The sequence below is a fragment of the Helianthus annuus genome, chromosome 10 (genome assembly GCF_002127325.2).
Source record: "Helianthus annuus cultivar XRQ/B chromosome 10, HanXRQr2.0-SUNRISE, whole genome shotgun sequence".
NCBI lineage: Eukaryota > Viridiplantae > Streptophyta > Magnoliopsida > Asterales > Asteraceae > Helianthus > Helianthus annuus.
Window position 1 is genome coordinate 17,717,057 of NC_035442.2, and position 19,973 is coordinate 17,737,029.

Genomic DNA, 19,973 nt, shown 5'->3' on the forward strand with positions numbered 1-19,973 from the left:
CAAATAAACCCCAACCCAAGCTGTTTGTCTTTTTGCACATCCAAAGCGCCTCGCTATGGCCAAAGCGGGGCGCTTTGGCTTTGGTCAACAGACAAGGACTGACTGTCAGTCCTTGTCTGTTGACCAAAGCCAAAGCGCCCCGCTTTGGCCATAGCGAGGCGCTTTGGATGTGCAAAAAGACAAACAGCGTGTGCGAATAGACCCAGCCTTTACCACCCGGGTATCCTTGTTTCGATTAAATTGATTTTAAATTACCAAAATGCCCCTTGTTAAATAAACCCTAGTTTTTCCCCTTTTCTCAATCTTGTGCCCCCATTTTTATCAGTTCGTATGTGTGGATTCCCTCATCTTCTTCATCGATCGAATTCATCAACAAGGTAACATCCTTTTATAATTCTTCGATTTCTCACGCTTTTAATCTCTGAATCCGCTATTTGATTAGGTTTAAATCTACTATGTAAATCTTATCAAATGCTTGACATAACATCCTCACTGCGATTCATACTTCATAACCCAACCATTTCGTATTTATAACTCTTCGTAGATCATTATCCGAATACGATAATAACTCTTCGTATTAGGGTTTTATTTATATACACACGACGCATTCTGCCATTCAAACACAGCTAGCCTGAAACCATCCATGATATATCACCGATATATCCGTCCCCATGTCAAATATCGGTACCGATATTGACCGATACTGGACTGATATGGCGATATTTAACCAATATGTTACCGATTTTCCCGATATCGGTACCTTTCTTCTTAGTTCCACCATGCATCCGTCTTTCTTCTTATTGCTTCTATTAGTGTTTTAAGTCTTAATGAGTTCCTACTTGCTACAATCGTGAGTGTTTTGCAAGTTGCAAAAGGTTAATTTGTTAATGGTAGGAGTGTATATTGAATTGTTAGTGTTAAATTGCTATATATATAAATTCTGCATGATATTAAAATTACCGATATCTCAAATATTGGTCCTTGACCGATATCCAATATTTTACCGCGTTAACTGCATAGTCCATAACTTACTACAGCTTTGAGTTTACAGTCAGTACATGTAAAAACAATGAAATATAAGCATCAGTAAGAAGAGATAGATATATTTATACATGGATTGTGACCCGTCAAGCGATATTGGTTAAGAGGAGTTTATAGTTCTTTGGCTTGTAAATGTAAGTATCAGTGGATAGTTTTTTTTATTACTCTATTGTATTTTTATTAGAGTGAATTGCAAGTTTTGTCCTTTATCTTTAGGCCATTTTGCAAGTTTTGTCCTTTATGTTTAAATTTGTCGAGTTTTGTCCGTTATGTTTGAAAATCAAGCACGTTTTACCCTTTGGGCCTTAAAAATCAAGCACGTTTTGTCCTTTATGTTTAAAAATCAAGCACGTTTTGTCCTTTATGTTTAAAAAATCAAGCACGTTTTGTCCTTAAAAATCAAGCACGTTTTGCCCCAAAGGGTAAAACGTGCTTGATTTTCAAACATAAAGGACAAAACTCGTCAAATTTAAACATAAAGGACAAAACTTGCAAAATGGCCTAAAGATAAAGGACAAAACTTGCAATTCACTCTTTTTATTACATGATGAACCTTACCTGACCCGAAATTTTTTATGTCCCATTCTATGAAATATCTCAAAACATTGAACCCACAGGGAAAAATTCCTGGATTATATCCCATCGTTTTTTGAGAGATTTGTTTACTAAACGTTAAAAAAAAATATAATAATAAAAATAATCAAGATTCATGCTGTTGAAGCAACAAGGATAATAAGAATGCATTTGTTCTTTAAGTGGTTGAATTTTAATATTACACTGCACTAATTGTTTCTTGTTTTATTTTATTTAATTAATAGTCAGTTCAATCCAATGGTCTTCGGACGAATCGTTTCTCGTTTTCCCGGAAAACCTCAGAGGTTATGCCTGTCCAAGTTGCCGAATTCACTCGCCCAAACTGGACAAAAACGTCATCTGTTTTCAGGCAAGTTATATTTATGTTTTCTCTAGCTGATTTTATTCTTATACCATGATGCGTGTTGTTGGACAAATCTTGTCATCGTTTACTAGTTGGAGCCTAGAGGAGTTATTTTGTCAGTTTATTATTATTTTCTAACAGTAATTTATAGAATTTCGACTAGGATAAACACACCATACATGCATTTTATAGTTATTGAATTCCCAACTTTTTTGGTTGTGGAGTACACCATTTGCTACTTTGTTGGTCAAAAGGAGAGAGTTTCTTCTTTTATTGCCCTGTTCGTGATTAAGGTTTGGGTTCTGGTTAATCATGTACAGGGTTGTAAACGAACCGAACGTTCAGCCAACTGTTCATGAACCATTTGGCGGGAAGTTCGTTTGTGTTCGTTTGTTTTATAAATGAACAAACATGAACAAAGAATTCCGTTCGATGAGTTAATTGAACAGACATGAACAAAGGTCGCGTTCATTCAATTGTGTTAGTGAACGTTCGGTAACGTGTTCGTTTATGTTTGTTCATTTACGTTCATTTATGTTTGTTCATGTTCGGTTATTAAAGGCTTTTTATATTTCAAAAATTTTTAGCTTGTTACTCATTACCTTTATTTTGGGATAACCATGTTTATGACTATTGTGTCGAAGTATTTCTAGATAATTATGTTAAGCACATAAGTATTGCGTTCATGAACCGTTTGTTCTGAAATTAATGAACCAACATGAAGTTCTGTTCGGTTCTGTGTTCGTGAACTGTTCGTTTGTCTGATAAAAGCTTGACAAATGAACATGAACAATGTCTTGTTCGGTTCGGGTTCGTTCGTTTATAGTTCTAATCATTTGACTAACTACTGGATCTTGAACTGCATTAGTCTCATGTTCTGTACGTCTTTAGGTACAGTAAACCAAAGGGTTACCATCCTGGAAGCTGTTAGTAGATTCAAACAAGTTCATCTGATGCTCATCATCTTAATGTGTTCTCTAGTGGAAAAAGGGTTTTAGAAGATATAGTTAATATCTTGGTTTAAAAAAGCGCGAAGCGCTCCGAAGCGTTTTGGTTCCAAAAGCTTTAAGCGAAGCTTCAAGCGCGAAGCGAGAGCTTCACGTATACGAAGCGCTCCATATTATATATAATGTTAATTTTATATATATGTATAAAAGATAGCTATCCATATTAAATATATGTATTTTATAATGTTAATTTTGTACTTTTATGCATAAATTAAAAAGTTTAAGGACCAAATGTAAACTACTGAAGATAGAGGGGGTTAAATGTTTAAATAGACAAACTATCTTTACACTTTTTAAGTAAAAAGTTAGAAGTTTCAGGGACTGAATGTAAACTAATGAAAGATAGAGGGGTTAAATGTTTAAAAACCTTAACTTATAAAAACCCTAAAAGCCTAAAAGATACGTAGCCGCATCTCTCTTCTTCTTCTTCTCCCCCCTTCTTCCTTGTTTCCGGCTGAAAGCAACTCCGTCGCCGGAATTTGTCGCCGGATTTCACATAGGAAGTCGCTATATCGTCGATATAAGGTCGATATGTACCTTGTAAAGATTGTTGGGCTTAAAAAATGGCCCAAATGGTGATCTGATTGGCTGGAGCGTCGCTTCACAACTTCATCGCTTCGCCGCTTAAAGCTCGCTTCACTTCGCTTCACGTAATGTAACGCTTCAGAGCCAAAAAAACGTTTTTTCCAGCGCTTCATCGCTTCAAGCTCGCTTCAAGCGCGCTTTTTTAAACACAGGTTAATATAACAGTAATGGATGGATTTGTTAAAATAAACAAAATTTCTACTTTTAAGCATTAGGACGATTTTAGGACGATTTTAACTATTGTTATAAAAAGAGCATTCACTCATAGTTGTCAATAGCGATCGTAGCTATCACTGTAGCGCGCTACGTAGCGTATAGGTCTAGTGTCGCTATTAGGGTTGTAGTGATGGATAGCGAGAATAGCGACACTTTATTTTTTTTTTTTTGTTTTTTTTAAATATAAATAGCAATAAAATATAGCTATAAAATAGCTGGATTTTAGTCTTTTGTTAAATATACATGTAAAATAGCATATATACCAGGGTATTTTGATATAATATTAAAATTAAATTTAAAAAAAGAAAAATTTCTAGTGTATCGCTATTTATAAAATAGCCGCCCGCTATTTATCGCTATTCGCTATGTAGCATATAGGTATCCTATCGCTATTTGTCGCTATTCGCCATTAACAACTATTCACTTATGGTAATCGAGCTTGATAATCAAACTCTGACCTGATGGCAGCAAGACACGAAATCCACTGATTGCACAGAGAATGTGCAATGCATTGCGCACATTTCATCACAAGATATGGTTATAACAAAATAGAGAATTAAGGCAGATAAAGTTTAAAGAAGAGATTAAGTATGAAAGAAATATACTTAACCCTCTTATATATATGATATTCTTTTATTATTTCAAAACAATAATCATCATCATCATCATCATCATACTCGGTAAATCCCACCAATAGCAAAGCTAAGTCAGGGTCTGAGGAGGGTAAGATGTAGGCAACCTTACATCTACTCCGTAGGAATAAAGAGGTTGCTTCCAGTGAGACCCCCGGCTCGATAGTAATTTTGCATCAAGCCATGGACATAAGGCACATAGCACTCAAGAATCGGGACAATGGCCGGTTAGTGCATGTACCCTTTTGTCTTTGGGCTATCAATGCCACCACATGATGCATGATTAACCGTCCGGGCGTCCGCCGCTTTTAACGTTATTTGCACAAAATTAGTAAAATAACGTTAAAATTAGTGCAATTTCACTATTGCCCCCCGAGGGCCCACACATATATTTCAAAACAATAGTGAAATAAATATGCTATAGCATTTCTTGTGTCCCATGTCTCGTTTTTTTGGATATCACATCAAAATTGCAACATTTCTTTTTCAAAAGGTATACATGTAATTTTACTATCACAAATACAGAAACTTGTTGCCTTGAGTTTCACAACAATTAGCCGAACCGTTTTCTCAAACTTTCAAACATTTCAATTTCATGTGCGTGTTCAAAAAATTAGTCAGTGGATTTTCTGTACACAACAAGACATCTCGTATGTTTTTATCTGTGCAACAATTATACATATCTGTTATCATATAACCCACACCTGCATTAGGTACCGTAAACGAACAGACTTGAGATGTAAGTTGTAAGTGAAGTTATTTAATGTTAAAGGTTAGTTTTATGACCTTATATTATGATAGAGAAGAAACTGTATGTATTCTTGACCTATAATTATCCGGACAACATGGCCTTAAACTATCCGCGGGTTTTGTAACTGGTTTTTTTAGTTCAGGCCATAGTCACCTAATTCGCGGTTCGCTCCGGTTCGGGTTCGGGTTCGCAATTCACTAGTTGGGACGAATTCGGTTCGGAGGGGGTAGGTTCATTTCGGTACGATCCAGCACGATTCGGTTCGGTGTACCATTTTCGGTATACACAATAAAAACAAAAATTACTAATTTCATAAATCCAAATGATCAAAATCCAGTATTCATATTAGCAAATAGAAAACATAAACATAAAGTTGAGAACTTCATGGCTTGGCTGTCACGTGACGCGAGGCCATGAAGTTCCCAACTTCCTTTGATTTATTCAACTTTAGCCCCTTAACTTGGTTTTGTTGATGTTTCAGTAATCGTTCTAAAACCCTAGCCCTCAAACACTCATCGCCTTCTTGTTCCTCCACAATCACCTCTCGCACCTCCATTCTTTCTCCCCAAATCACCAACACAATGTCTTCAATAATCTCTTTACCAAAATCCCAAATCTTGAAACACAACTTCTTCTCAAATCTTGCAAGAATCACAGGTTCCCACCATGCCTTCAAATTCCACCACTTTTCCACCTCATCATCATCATCATCATCATCATCCCCAGACATCCCTTTACCCGAACCCGAAACACCCATTTCACCCCACGGCCCGGATCCCCTCCCGACCCAAAACCCACAACCCGACAAGATCAACAATCTTGGACCAAGAACCCCAAGAGGTAAGCATCGAAACCCTGAAAAATTAGAAGATATTATACGTAGAATGATGGCTAATAGGGCTTGGACCACTAGATTACAGAAATCAATCAGAAGTTACCAACTTTATGTTTATGTTTTCTATTTGCTAATATGAATATTGGATTTTGATCATTTGGATTTATGAAATTAGTAAATTTTGTTTTAATTTATGTATACCGAACCGGACGGAACGGTACACCGAACATCGTGCCAGATCGTACTGAAATGAACATACTCCCCTTCGAACTGAATTCGTCCCAACTAGCGAATCGCGAACCCGAACCGAGTACCCGAACTGGAGCGAACCGCGAATTAGGTGACTATGGTTTTAATAGTCCCACCACTATGTAGTATTGACACTTGATGGTAGAAGTTCTGTCACTAGTTGACAGAGTTATTCTCATACTATAAGATTTGATTCAAAATTGTGTTGCTTCTTCAACATGTAAACAATGCACACATTCAAGATACATATGCACAGTTACATACACGTAACAGCCAAACAAACAAGCAAACAAACGTCCCAACAAGCAGACCTTACCTCTGTTTTTGAAGCATAGTTGTTAATAGCGCTCATAGCGGGCGCTACAGCGAATAGCGTAGCGAAGCGCTCGTTTGTCTCTATATAACTTTGCTGCCTCCATAGTGGGATTTTAGGGTTTTTTTTTGTTTTTTTCTGTTTTACTATAAATAGCGGAAATTTATAGGTATAAAAGAGCTGGATTTTAGGCTTTTTGTTAAATTTACATAATAAAATATTTCTAAAATTTTCTTCTAGTGCGTTGCTAAACATAAAATATTGCCCGCTATTTCATCGTTGTCCTACATAGCGTATAGGGAGCTTGTCGTTATCATTCGCTATTCACTAATAACAACTATGCTTTGGAGTAAGAGAGGTTGCTCCTAGGCCTGTAAACGAACCGAACGTTCATGAACTGTTCGTAAACTTGTTCGGCGGGAAGTTCGTTTATGTTTGTTTATTTAATAAACGAACAAACACGAACAAAAAAATTTGTTCGTTTAATTAAATGAACGAACCTGAACATTGTGTTCGTTCATTTATGCTCGTGAATGTTCGTTTATGTTTGTTCATTTATGTTCGTTTATGTTTGTGAACGTTCGTTTAAATTTTAGTAAATACATAAATACTTATATTTATATAAATATTAGGTTTTCTCACTACTTATATAAATATAACTAATTAGTAATTGAGTTTTCTAGTAAAAAAATGAAATTTTTATTTTTTTTTAGATCGTAACTGTTCACTTACTTAAAATTATATAAAAAACTAATTAATATTAGACTTGCTTGTTTGTGTTCACTAATGATAAATTGTGTTTGTTTATAGTTGTTCAATTACGTTTATTTATGTTCGTTTATGTTTGTTCAATCATGTTCAATTATTTTTTTGTTTATGTTTGTTTGTGTTCGTTTATGTTCGTGAACTGTTCATTTAGGCTTTAAAGAATGAACATAAACGAACACGAACATGCCCGATATCTTAATGAACGAACACGAACAAAAAAAATTGTTCGATTATATGTTCGTGTTCGGTTAAAGTTAAATGAACGAACACGAAAATGCCTATGTACGTGTTTGTTCGGTTCATTTACGTGCCTAGTTGCTCCCGATGAGATCCCGGCTCAAAAAATCCTTCATTTACTGTATTAAAGTACAAGTAACATGAAGTGTATATTAGTAGTAGATACACTTCAGGCGGGCTGTGTTGACCCACCAACATCCTGTTGTCATTTTTTTTAAAAAAGTTCTATAAATAATGAAAGTAGCTTTATGATCGTAGAAACTATATTTTTAAATATTAATCTATGTTTGTTGTAAATAAATATACTTTCTGAAACTATCAGCCCATTTGGACTGTTTCCTCTATTGTTCTTTACTAGCTACTTGTATTTTTCTATTTTATAGTTATAAACAAATGACATCACAGTTTAAGCTGTTGTCGTATGTATGGGCTGAAACAACCCGGTATAAACTGTTTTTTGAATGCTATCTACTTATTTATTCATCTTGTTATTCATAAAATGTGTACGCCTTTCCAGGAATTTTCGGAAACTTGGGATCAAAACTAGGTTTTGCACAAGAAAACCCTCTTCTCGCTTCATCAAAATTTGCAAAATCTATACATTCGGTGGGCCCGAAGGAGTTTGAGAGAGGCGTTGATAACAGGCCTGTTGATACCGAAAAGGATTCTGGATATTTCAGAGGTTCAAATCAAAGAGTGGATGAAATAGATAGACGACGACTACCCTTTGAACCAGCGCGAAATATTGGAATGTACGAGTCTTTGACTAGAAGGTTTGCTGACTTCGATAGGCTCCGAGGCCCAAATGAAACGGGCCGTGATGTTAGACCTTTAGGGCGAGGTTTTGGCCCATCTGAATCCAGTAGGAACATGAACATGAATGGTATTGGTGGAATAATGAGAGAGAATGAAAATTACCGATCGGGGGTAGAGCAAAACGCGGATATAGTTCACGTTAAAATAATGCGCAACAACACGTTTGTGACGGTGACTGATTCCAAAGGGAACAAGAAATTGGGTGCGTCTGCTGGTGCGTTGGCTGAAATGAAAGGAGGACCGAAAGTTTCTAAGTATTCTGCTGAAGCAACTGCTGAACATATAGGACGGGAAGCTAAACGTATGGGATTAAAGTCGGTTGTGTTGAAGGTTAACGGGTTCACTTTTTTTAAGAAAAAGAAGCTGGCGATTTTGAGTTTTAGAGATGGGTACACAAACTCGAGATCTGGTGAACGAAACCCTATTGTGTACCTTGAAGACACGACACGTAAGCCGCATAATGGATGCAGACGCAAGAAACAACGTCGGGTGTAGAACGTTTGTTATTTTGATGGTGTTTTAGCAACGGCATAAATGAAGGTGAAATATTCACATCGGATGTTTAAGATGTTAGTATTGGATTTTTGCAGAAGTATGAATTTGCTGTTTCTTATGGTTGAATTGAACAACTGTTGCAGAATGTTACTTATTTACAGCTCCTTTTGACTCATTTGATCTATTTTCGTTCTAGTTAAGTTTGTATGTTGAAGTCGAATGACTACCCTCGGTTACAAACATTCTCATGTTTGATTCGGCGGCACCTGCCTGGAGCCATTATTGCATCCACACGCCACCGACTGATTTTGGAATTTCTAATAGGTCTAATATGCCTGGGAGGCATATTAGACCGTGTGTAGTGGGAGGGGGAAGACCCTTGGGCATTTTGTGTCATGTGACGGTCCAGTCAGCATATGAGCATTGTGGGACATTATGTTAAAAGGGGTGTAAGAGAATAAAATAAAAAAAAAACCATAAAAAAATGCTATTGGCCAAACAAAAAGAAGGCGTTGATAAAAGCACGCTTCGTACCTTTTTTTTTGAAAAAAACGCCTCCGGGGGCGGTTCTTGGGTGTTGTTGGGCATTTCTTTTGGGGAAAAAAGGCCAAAAAACCCCAACTACGGGTGTTCTTAGTTGGAATACTTAAGATTTTTGCATACTATTGTATTGGTTTAATTCATAGTTTAGATATGTGTAATTCAACTACAAATGTGTAAAACAAAAACAATTAAGTGATAGTGAACAAATTTACATGTGTAATACAAATAGGTAAAATAGAAACGAATAAATAATAGTGAAGAGTTTTCACATGCGTAATTCAAATGTAAATGTGTAAAACACAAATAAATAAGTAACAATGAACAATTTACACACGTGTAACACAACTGAAAATATCTAACTACTATAATAAAACAAACCAACTTTTGGACACGTGTCATTCATTGAAGGTATCCTTCAATTTATATTTATCTAAATAAATAAATAATAAATTAATATTAAATCTTATCATACTTTAATAAAATATTATTCTCAAATCTAAATTGTTAATTTAATATTTTTTTAAAACAAATACCTCTCTTATCTACTTATCTTATATTAAATATATAAATAAGAGTTAATTGCTCGGATGGTCCCTGTGGTTTCACGTTTTTTCACGTTTAGTCCCCACATTTTGAAAATAGCATGTATGCTCCCTATGGTTTGTCATTTTGTTACTCGGATAGTCCCCCAACATTTACTCTGGGGACTATCCGAGTAACAAAATGACAAACCATAGGGAGCATACCTGTTATTTTCAAACTAACTGACATCTACTCAGGGACTATCCGAGTAACAAAATGACAAACCATAGGGAGCATACCTGCTATTTTCAAAATGTGGGGACTAAACGTGAAAAAAGTTGAAACCATAGGGACCATCCGAGCAATTAACTCTATAAATAATAAATTAATATTAAATGTAATCCTAATTATTTAAAAACATAACTTTTTTTTTATTATTTGGTATACAAAATTATGTTTATTCAACTCGAGTAAAACGCGAGGTTTTTAAGGATATATTTTTTTTTTTTATTATTTGGTAGATTTTTCAACCCGACTATACACGGGTTTTTTTAAAGATACGACGTTTTTAGTATTTAATATACAAAATTACATTTATTTAGGATATAATTTTTTTATTATTTGGTAGATTTTTCAACTCGACTATACACGGGTTTTTTAAAGATACGACGTTTTTAATAATTAATATACAAAAATACATTTATTTAATCTGTGTAATACACATTGTTTTTAAAGATATAACTCTTTTTTATATCTATTCAATACGTGTAATATACGGGGTTTTTAAGGATGTAATTTTTTATTATTTGCGAGATTTATTCAACCCGATTATACACGGGTTTTTTTAAAGATACGACGTTTTTAGTATTTAGTATATAAAATTACATTTCTTTAATATGTGTAATATACATGGTTTTTAAAGATATAACTTTTTTATTATTTGATATATAAAATTACATTTATTTAACCCGTACAATATACAAGGTTCATAAAGATATAAGTTTTTATTATTTAATATATAAAATTACATTTATTCAACCCGTGTAATACACGGGGTTCCAACCTAGTATAAAACATAAAAAAAGTGACAGTGAACAATTTACACATGTGCAAATGACAATGAACAATTCTCATAAGGCATATTACATAAGAACACATGATATTTAATACTTACACAAACATAATCTGACAACAAATAAGAAAACAAACCCAAACACATAACAATATTAGAACATTGAGATAATAATATACAAAACTGTAAAATCCAACGTAAAATAAAAAGTTCAAATTCAACCATATGTTAAATGTTTAAAATTCACAGTACATGAACATTGTATTCAAACTAAAACTAGCGAAATATAAAAGAAACTTCATTTTTACATCTTAAGTGATTTAAGACCTCTATACTTGTCTGTCTCCATGTCATTACTATTAGTGGCATGCAAACTGTAACCAAGAGCATAATCACCCGGTTTTAACAGATGTCCAAGATGAGTCCTTACAATAAACATGGTATCATTCTTCCCGAAATCATACACACGAGCCACTTGTACATCAACCACCACATACTCCAACCCGCCAACATGGACTTTCGACAAAATAGGATCAACATCCAAGACAACATATTCCACAAGCCGTTTAGAGGAAATGCGTGAAGTAAATGATGCCCTCGAGTACTACCTAACATCAAGTAAACAATGCCTAAGATTTAACAAATCAAGTAAAGCGATATTGTTGCTGATTTTCATGCATATGACAAGCTGGCCAAGGTTTCCCAAACTAAGAGCTAGTTTTAGTGGGAGACAAACCATATTGAACGGGTATGGTCCCAAATCTCGCACCAGGCTTGGGCACGAGTGACCATCACTCGGCCATTGCCCCAATCAATAAATGACTTACCTCAGTTCGTGCGGGCAAGCGCGAACCCGGTTTGATTTCCCTCTCGGGGAAAGATGAGAAAACCCACCTTGTATATGAAAATGGCTGTTTTCGTCAACATACAAGGGGTGCGGTGGTTACTACCATAGATGATAGTAGTTTACTACATTCACTTTCTGTCAAACACATTTTCATGCTGTAGTCCTGCGTGGGCGCGCGCAGAGCGGCGATGGAAGTGTTGGAACCTGTGCACAGTTTGCCGCACGTAGCGATGCGGTGTAAAACCGCATCCTATTGTTATACAAGTGGAACTGCCACTTTGACTTATGTAACCAACCAGCAAGTGGTATGCCCGAAAACTGACAACAGCGGTCAGCTGACCACCCAATGCGCCGCGGCCCAACCCACATGCATAAAGCTGGTGAACAGACTAACAAAGCCAGCAGACCACGTGGCGGGTGTTCCTTTGTGTAACCGATACAGCAGGACACGTGGCAATGCCTCCGCGTGCACCCAACACTCCCATGACCTGCGCTTCTGTCACGTCTACAAAAAGCTGGAAGTTGTCAGTCGGGCCCTAGGCCCATCAAGCGGCCCATAGGCCCTTCTCCTTCACTCTCCGGCTACAAATACCCATCCCGAACCAGGTTTGAGGTAATGCTAATTTGCCCTCTCACAATTACTACTTAAATACTTATCTTGCTTCCAAATCAAATATTTATTCTCATGCCGGAGGGTTGTAACAAGGAGCAACCCCCACCTCATTCTCCTTGTTACGAGTCATGGTGTGTTTCATTTTGCAGAGACGAATTAGAGGACGACCCAGCCATCGATCGAGGAAAGGAGGGATTAACCCTACTTGACGAGACTCGAACCGTGGACTAACCTCTCGCTTAGCCACTGTTTAATCATTCACATGCGGTCGCGGTTCACACACAAACCTTCACTTTGAACGCACGAAAAGATGGTGAACCACGACACCACAACAGAACCACTTGCGTCGGCCGAAGCAGCACGGTCTGCTACATCAAGAACAGCTGGTTTCAGTGTTCTTTTTAGTTTTAAATAAATCCCATTTATCCAAAAAGGAAGAACACTCAAACAAATGACCAGTTAATGAACATCAAGTAGCAGAAACCAATACTCCGAAGCTATTGATGCAGACTCTTGATAATCATTGTGAACTTGAGAACAGGAAGTTCAACAATGGTGGTAACAAGTCTGCTTATGACTTTGTTTATCCACCCATTGTCTTCACAAAGTTTGTTGCGTTTTTTGAGCAAGCACGACTGATGATAGACAACTTGCACTATCAGAAGGCAACTCCAATCAAACACCCAAACTAGGACATCAACATCAAAATAGATGACCAATTGACGAACACAAACCACCAAACAAGAGGGGATCATCATTTCATGTCAAATTGAAGAACATAAAGCACCAATGAGGTGGCAATTAAATTTGAACCGTAATCATCCACCTTATTCAGCTTTATCAGTGAAACAACATTCGTACAGCACACTCAAAGGTTGGTTCGAAGTTTGTGCAGCATCACCATGAGATGCTTCAACGTCAGCCTGAACTTACTCACCGCTTCTACTACCATCATCCGAGTTGATGGCGAATCTACACAATCCGCATCGGATATAACGATCAACCGACTAATTAATAAACATGAAGCAGGAGCAAAAGGCCTCGGCCTATTATCTTCTCCAAACTGACTTCAAGGACACCCATTCGACCATTAGTCCAGCATTCCACCCACTTGCAACTTGGGCGTGGAAGCAACACTGGACTGGGGGGACTTGAAGGGGTATGGTCCTAAATCTCGCACCATGCTTGGGCGCGAGTGACCATCACCCGGCCCATTGCCCCAATCGATAAATGACTTACCTTAGTTCGTGCAGGCACGCACGAATCCGATTTGCTTTCCCTCTCGGGGAAAGATGAGAAAACTCACCTTGTATATGAAAATTGTTGTTTTCGTCAACATACAAGGGGTGCAGTGGTTACTACCAAAGATGATAGTAGTTTACTACATTCACTTTCTGTCAAACACATTTTCATGCTGCGGTCCTGCGCTGGCGCGCAGAGCGGGTTGGAAATGTTGGAACCTGTGCACAGTTTGCCGCACGTAGTGATGCGGTGTAAAACCACATCCTATTGTTATACAAGTGGAACTGCCACTTTGAATTCTGTAACCAACCAGCAAGTGGTATGTAATGTCTCGCATTTTGATGCTTTCTTATTTTTAGCAAGTCTCGTTGTACTCCCTTTCTATTGACTCTTGTACCCTCGTTGTATCCTACTTGCGATTCTACTGTGACTCGAGATGACTAATATTAATGGAAATAAAGTTATTTTAATCATAATTGTGTTAATCTATGTGCAAACTGTCATTCTATGTGATACTTCTTAAATGAGAACGATGTATTTATCCTAGATTGTTGACTCTTTGTTACGCTTTGATACTTAATGCACAAGAAACTAACTTAACACGAACTTGAAATGCGCGTATACTTGTTTACCTATGTTATATGTGGTTGATAAACGCTAAACTTACCCTCTCGCTAAAATACTTAAAGTACTCCCATTAACTAGCGAAACAATACACGTCTAATGAGCATCTTACACACGAAACGAGGAATTGGTTGCACAAGAGAGGCTGTTCGAATGAAGCCAGCTGGCTTCGTACGAAACCCCCTTGTTCGAACCCAGCTCCTCTATAAATAGAAACCTCACCTCTCCATTTCATTACTTGCTGATTTCATACCGAAACGCTGCCGAATTGCTGTCCGATTGTTTTCAAGTAAGATTTATCATTTTTACAACATTACACAATGTTTTCCACTACGATTTTCCACACGATTCACCTCGATTTCATCCTAACTTTAGAGTTTTTACCTAAAACTTCATCTTTTTCACTTACACTCTATCTTTTTCATCTTAACTTCTATGTTTTTCATCAAATCTTCATCTTTTTCATTAAATCTTCTCATTTTATCACGAATCTACACTTAATCGAGTGTATTGGGCCTAGTTCGGCTTCCCAAGTTAGAAATATGTGGATTTCACACTCACCAAGTGTTAGATCTAGGTGAAAACTTTTAAAACCGCTTATAAACTTGATTTTCACACTAAAACGGACCTAAAACGACATGTATTTCGTTCACCGGATAGTGGAACGAGGTGGTGTCGAAACCGTATTGAATAGGACTCGAAGATACATCCGATTCAGGCTAAAACACAGCTCCGAACGCCAAGAACAACCATGAATGCAAGATGGACTGTTCTGTGCGAAGCCAGGCTTCGTACGAGAGCACTGCCTTCGTACGAAGGCGCTGACTTCACATATACCAGCCTAACTCTCACCCGTGACTTGAACAAAGATCTCTCCGACTCTAAGTTTAATTAGTGGCTTAAGGTTGGAGGGATGCACATTCAATATTTCCCGAAGACAGACGCGAAGACACTCGGTTTTGGACAACGGAAGCATCACCTGTGCGAAGACCCACCTTCGTACGAAGGCACGTCTTCGTACGAAGCTTCTGTTTCCCACTGACACTCCGATTTCCCACCATTTCAGCACTTTGGAGGACTTACGCTTCTATTCCCATACGCAGGCTGATCCGGCGCTCCCTTCGATCCATTCCAGATTGTGTTTACTTGCTAAACACACACACCGTGAGTATACTCGATCCCATTTTCGTTTTGAACACTTTGGGTGCAACATGTACAATATACAAAACACATGACACTTGAAACTTATTTTAATCACACTCTATCCACGTTTAAACATGAAAACATGTGATACTTGTTGATCTATATGCTATGTGTACGTTGTATCTATATGCTCATTAACTTTGCTAGCCTACCTTGAAAATTGTAGCGTTATAGGATGCCCTTGAGACTTGGGGTATTGTTAAGTTGACACTCTAACCTCCTCTTCGTTGCAACGATGTAGGAAAGGCACTTTGCGTTGGAAACTTGGGTTTGACATATAGTTTACATTAGCTTAGCATGTTAGTAACCAGTATCATGTTATTCATGTTAGATATGAGTACATAAACTTTTTATTCTATTTATGCGATGTATCAAACTTGTATACTCGCCAACATTTTGTTGATGTTATTTTAATACATGTTGCAGGTTGATAGTCGAAGGGAATCAAGAAATCAAGTTAGGATGAACTTAGAAACTCATCTTAGAAATAAACAATGTTTGACAATGCTTGATACAATGTTTTGATTATGTTCGGATCTCTTATGACATTTTTGTGTTATGAAATTTGACTTAATTATATTGTCACATTTAGTGTTATGATGCTTTGAGCGATTTGTTTGTCTCATCCCGATGTTTCCGCCATCGGTTGGGGTGTGACATGGTATGCCCGAGAACTGACAACAGCAGTCAGCTGACCACCCAATGCGCAGCTGCCCAGCCCACATGCATAAAGCTGGTGAATAGACTGACAACCCAGCAGGCCACGTGGCGGGTGTTCCTTCGTGCAACCGATACAGCAGTACACGTGGCAACACCTCCGCGTGCGCCCAACACTCCTGTGACCTGCGCTCCTGTCACAAAAAGCTGCAAGTTGTTAGTTGGGCCCTAGGCCCATCAAGCGGCGCATAGGCCTTTCTCCTTCACTCTTCGGCTATAAATACCCATCCCGAACCAGGTTTGAGGTAATGCTAATCTGTTCTCTCACAATTATTACTTAAATACTTATCTTGCTTCCAAAGCAAATACTAATTCTCATGCCGCAGGGTGGTAACAAGAAGCAACCCCCACCTCATTCTCCTTGTTACGAGTCACGGTGTGTTTCATTGTGCAGGAGACGAATTAGAGAACGACCCGGCCATCGATCGAGGAATGGAGGGATTAACCCTACTTGACGAGACTCGACCCGTGGATCACATATGCTCATCACAAATCGGAAAAATTTCAATAGAAAAATGTGTAGTAGTTGTTGCTTTTTGTATCATCCGATATAAGTTGCTTGTCGTGGCGACTTTTTATCAGGATAATCTTCTGAATGAATTACACAAGCTTAACTACTTATGTACGATTGGCAAAAAAGAAAACAATATCAGGGTCGAGTTGGTTAATCCTAAGGGATTCGACAACAATATCATGTTTAAGGATAAGTTACTCCAAATACGACCCTTTTGATATGGTAGGTCCAGCCCCAAGACTCCTATCCCTTATGTATAGGAGCGAGAAAGACGGTTCGCTAGTAAGAAACGTGTTGTCTTAGCTGGACAACATTCACCCACTGATCTGGGTTGGCTTGGACCTTAGAACAGGACTCACACATTTAATCCTGAACCACATACTTGACCATACAAGCTTGCTTAAGAACATCTCCATTACGTACCTCCTTTTGAACCTTGAGCCTGACTTTAATTCTCTTAGAGTGAGGTTCAGTCTAGATGAATTCTGCATGAATCAGCCTTTATCCAATATTTTTTTCATTTCTCAACATAGAAAGTCAAGAGTTCTTTTTCATTATAGTTGGGATTTAAGTCAAGTTCTTGGTGGCTGCAAATTGCAATCACACTCTAGGCAGTGAAGAATGATAACATGCTTTTGTAGAATCTTTGTTATGTCCACTTTAGCACGTAGAAAGGAGTAAGCACTTACACATGTGTATATCAGAACATGATGTAATACAACCAATTTCAGTGGAAATAGGATAACATAATGATAAAACATCAAAAAGCATAAAATTGAGAAGACTAAACATTGATATTTCATTAAAATAAGCGACAATACAAAAATGCTTACAATACAAGGAAAATAAAAATTAACTTTTTGCAAGAAGAAAAAAAAGAAGTTTCAACCGATAAGAATACTTCATTTTATTTTCTTTAATTTTTAATGTAAGTGTATATTTGTAAACTTACATAGATCATCAATTTCTAGTCACCTCTTTAATAGGTAACTACATTAAATTTGTAACTTATTTTCAAAATATATATATTTTTCAAAAAAATAATAAAATAATTTAGAGTGTAGGACAAACTACCAGGTGTGTAGGACAAATTAGAGTTGTGTAGGATAAATTTAAATATGTGTAGGATAAATTTCAATATGTGTAGAATAAATTTTTATGTGTGTAGGCAAAAAAATTAGTATAGAAAAAGGACATTTTTCGTGAGAAGTGTGAGAAGACAGAGAAATTGACATGTAGGCATCATGTTTTGGACATAGACATGATGTTTTAGGTTGATTTTGCAAGAAAAACACCAAACATAACAATTTAAAACACAATGCAACATATTATGGACATGAAATTTAAAACACAACTAAAACACATTGATTAACACTTAAGAACATCTCCGTTACGTACCTCCTTTTGAACCTTGAGCCTGACTTTAATTCTCTTAGAGTGAGGTTCAGTCTACATGAATTCTGCATGAATCAGCTTTTATCCATTTTTTTAATTTCTCAACATAGAAAGTCAAGAGTTATTTTTCATTATAGTTGGGATTTAAGTCAAGTTCTTGGTGGCTGCACATTGCAATCACACTCTAGGCAGTGAATAATGATAACATGCTTTTGTAGACTCTTTGTTATGTCCACTTTAGCACGTAGAAAGGAGTAAGCACTTACACATGTGTATATCAGAACATACATGAAGTAATACAACCAATTTCAATGGAAATAGGATAACATAATGATAAAACATCAAAAAGCATACAATTGAGAAAACTAAACACTGATATTTCATTAAAATAACCATCAATACACACATGCTTACAATACAAGGAAAATAAAAACTAACTTTTTGTAAGAAGAAAAAAAAAGAAGTTTCAACCAATAAGAATACTTAATTTTATTTTCTATAATTTTTAATGTAAGTGTATATTTGTAAACTTACATAGACCATCAATTTCTAGTCACCTCTTTAATAGGTAAGTACATTATATATATATATATATATATATATATATATTTCAAAAAAATAATAAAATAATTTAGAATGTAGGACAAATTACTAGGTGTGTAGGATAAATTATGAGATGTGTAGGATAAATTTAAATATTTGTAGGATAAATTTCGATATGTGTAGAATAACTTTTTATGTGTGTAGGCAAAAAAATTAGTATAGAAAAAGGGCATTTTTCGTGGAAGTGTGAGAATGCATAGAAATTGACATGTAGGCATCATGTTTTGGACTTAGACATGATGTTTTAGGTTGTTTTGGCAAGAAAAACACCAAACACAACAATTTAAAACACAATGCAACATATTATGGACATGAAATTTAAAACACAACTAAAACACATTGATTAACACTTAAGGACATCTCCGTTACGTACCTCCTTTTGAACCTTGAGCCTGACTTTAATTCTCTTAGAGTGAAGTTCAGTCTAGATGAATTCTGCATGAATCAGCCTTTATCCAATTATTTTTAATTTCTCAACACAGAAAGTCAAGAGTTCTTTTTCATTCTAGTTGGGATTTAAGTCAAGTTCTTGGTGGCTGCACATTGCAATCACACTCTAGGCAGTGAATAATGATAACATGCTTTTGTAGACTCTTTGTTATGTCCACTTTAGCACGTAGAAAGGAGTAACCACTTACACATGTGTATATCAGAACATGAAGTAATACAACCAATTTCCGTGGAAATAGGATAACATAATGATAAAACATCAAAAAGCATACAACTGAGAAAACTAAACACAGATATTTCATTAAAATAAGCAACAATACACAAATGCTTACAATACAAGGAAAATAAAAACTAACTTTTTGTTAGAAGAAAAAAAGTAGTTTCAACCGATAAGAATACTTCATTTTATTTTATTTAATTTTTAATGTAAATGTATATTTGTAAAGTTACATAGATCATCAATTTCTAGTCACCTCTTTAATAGGTAACTACTGAAGAAACACTGACCTGAACGGTAGGCTCCGACTAGGACTTCAACTCTTGGTGATCCGAATAGCTAGCTTCAAAACAGAACACCATTAGGACTCGTTACAGGAATGGGGTTAATCCTGTAACCACCCTCCGACGTGAGAATAAGTCTCGGTTTGTGGGAGTAAGAATATATGTATAGAGAGAGAGAGAGAGAGAGAGAGAGAGAGAGAGTAAACAAGAGCAGAATGAGAATACCTATGATGTTTACCTCTATG

The 19,973-nt window shown here is 36.5% G+C and overlaps 1 protein-coding gene and 1 pseudogene across 2 annotated transcripts; one reads left to right on the forward strand and one right to left on the reverse strand.

Moving 5' to 3' along the window:
• Positions 1–249: 249 nt before the first annotated feature.
• Positions 250–9,082, forward strand: LOC110884109. Of its 2 annotated transcripts, none has more exons than XM_022131779.2 (3): positions 250–377; positions 1,860–1,984; positions 8,089–9,082. In XM_022131779.2, exons 1-3 carry the CDS (start codon positions 331–333, stop codon positions 8,880–8,882), a joined length of 966 nt encoding a protein of 321 aa, XP_021987471.1. In that variant the 5' UTR covers positions 250–330; the 3' UTR covers positions 8,883–9,082. The 2 variants fall into 2 exon arrangements, with proteins under 2 accessions (XP_021987471.1, XP_021987472.1); XM_022131780.2 differs by having other exon boundaries at positions 255–374; positions 1,858–1,984.
• Positions 9,083–11,323: 2,241 nt separating this feature from the next.
• LOC110880710 lies at positions 11,324–19,529 on the reverse strand (annotated as a pseudogene).
• Between the last annotated feature and the right edge of the window lie 444 nt (positions 19,530–19,973).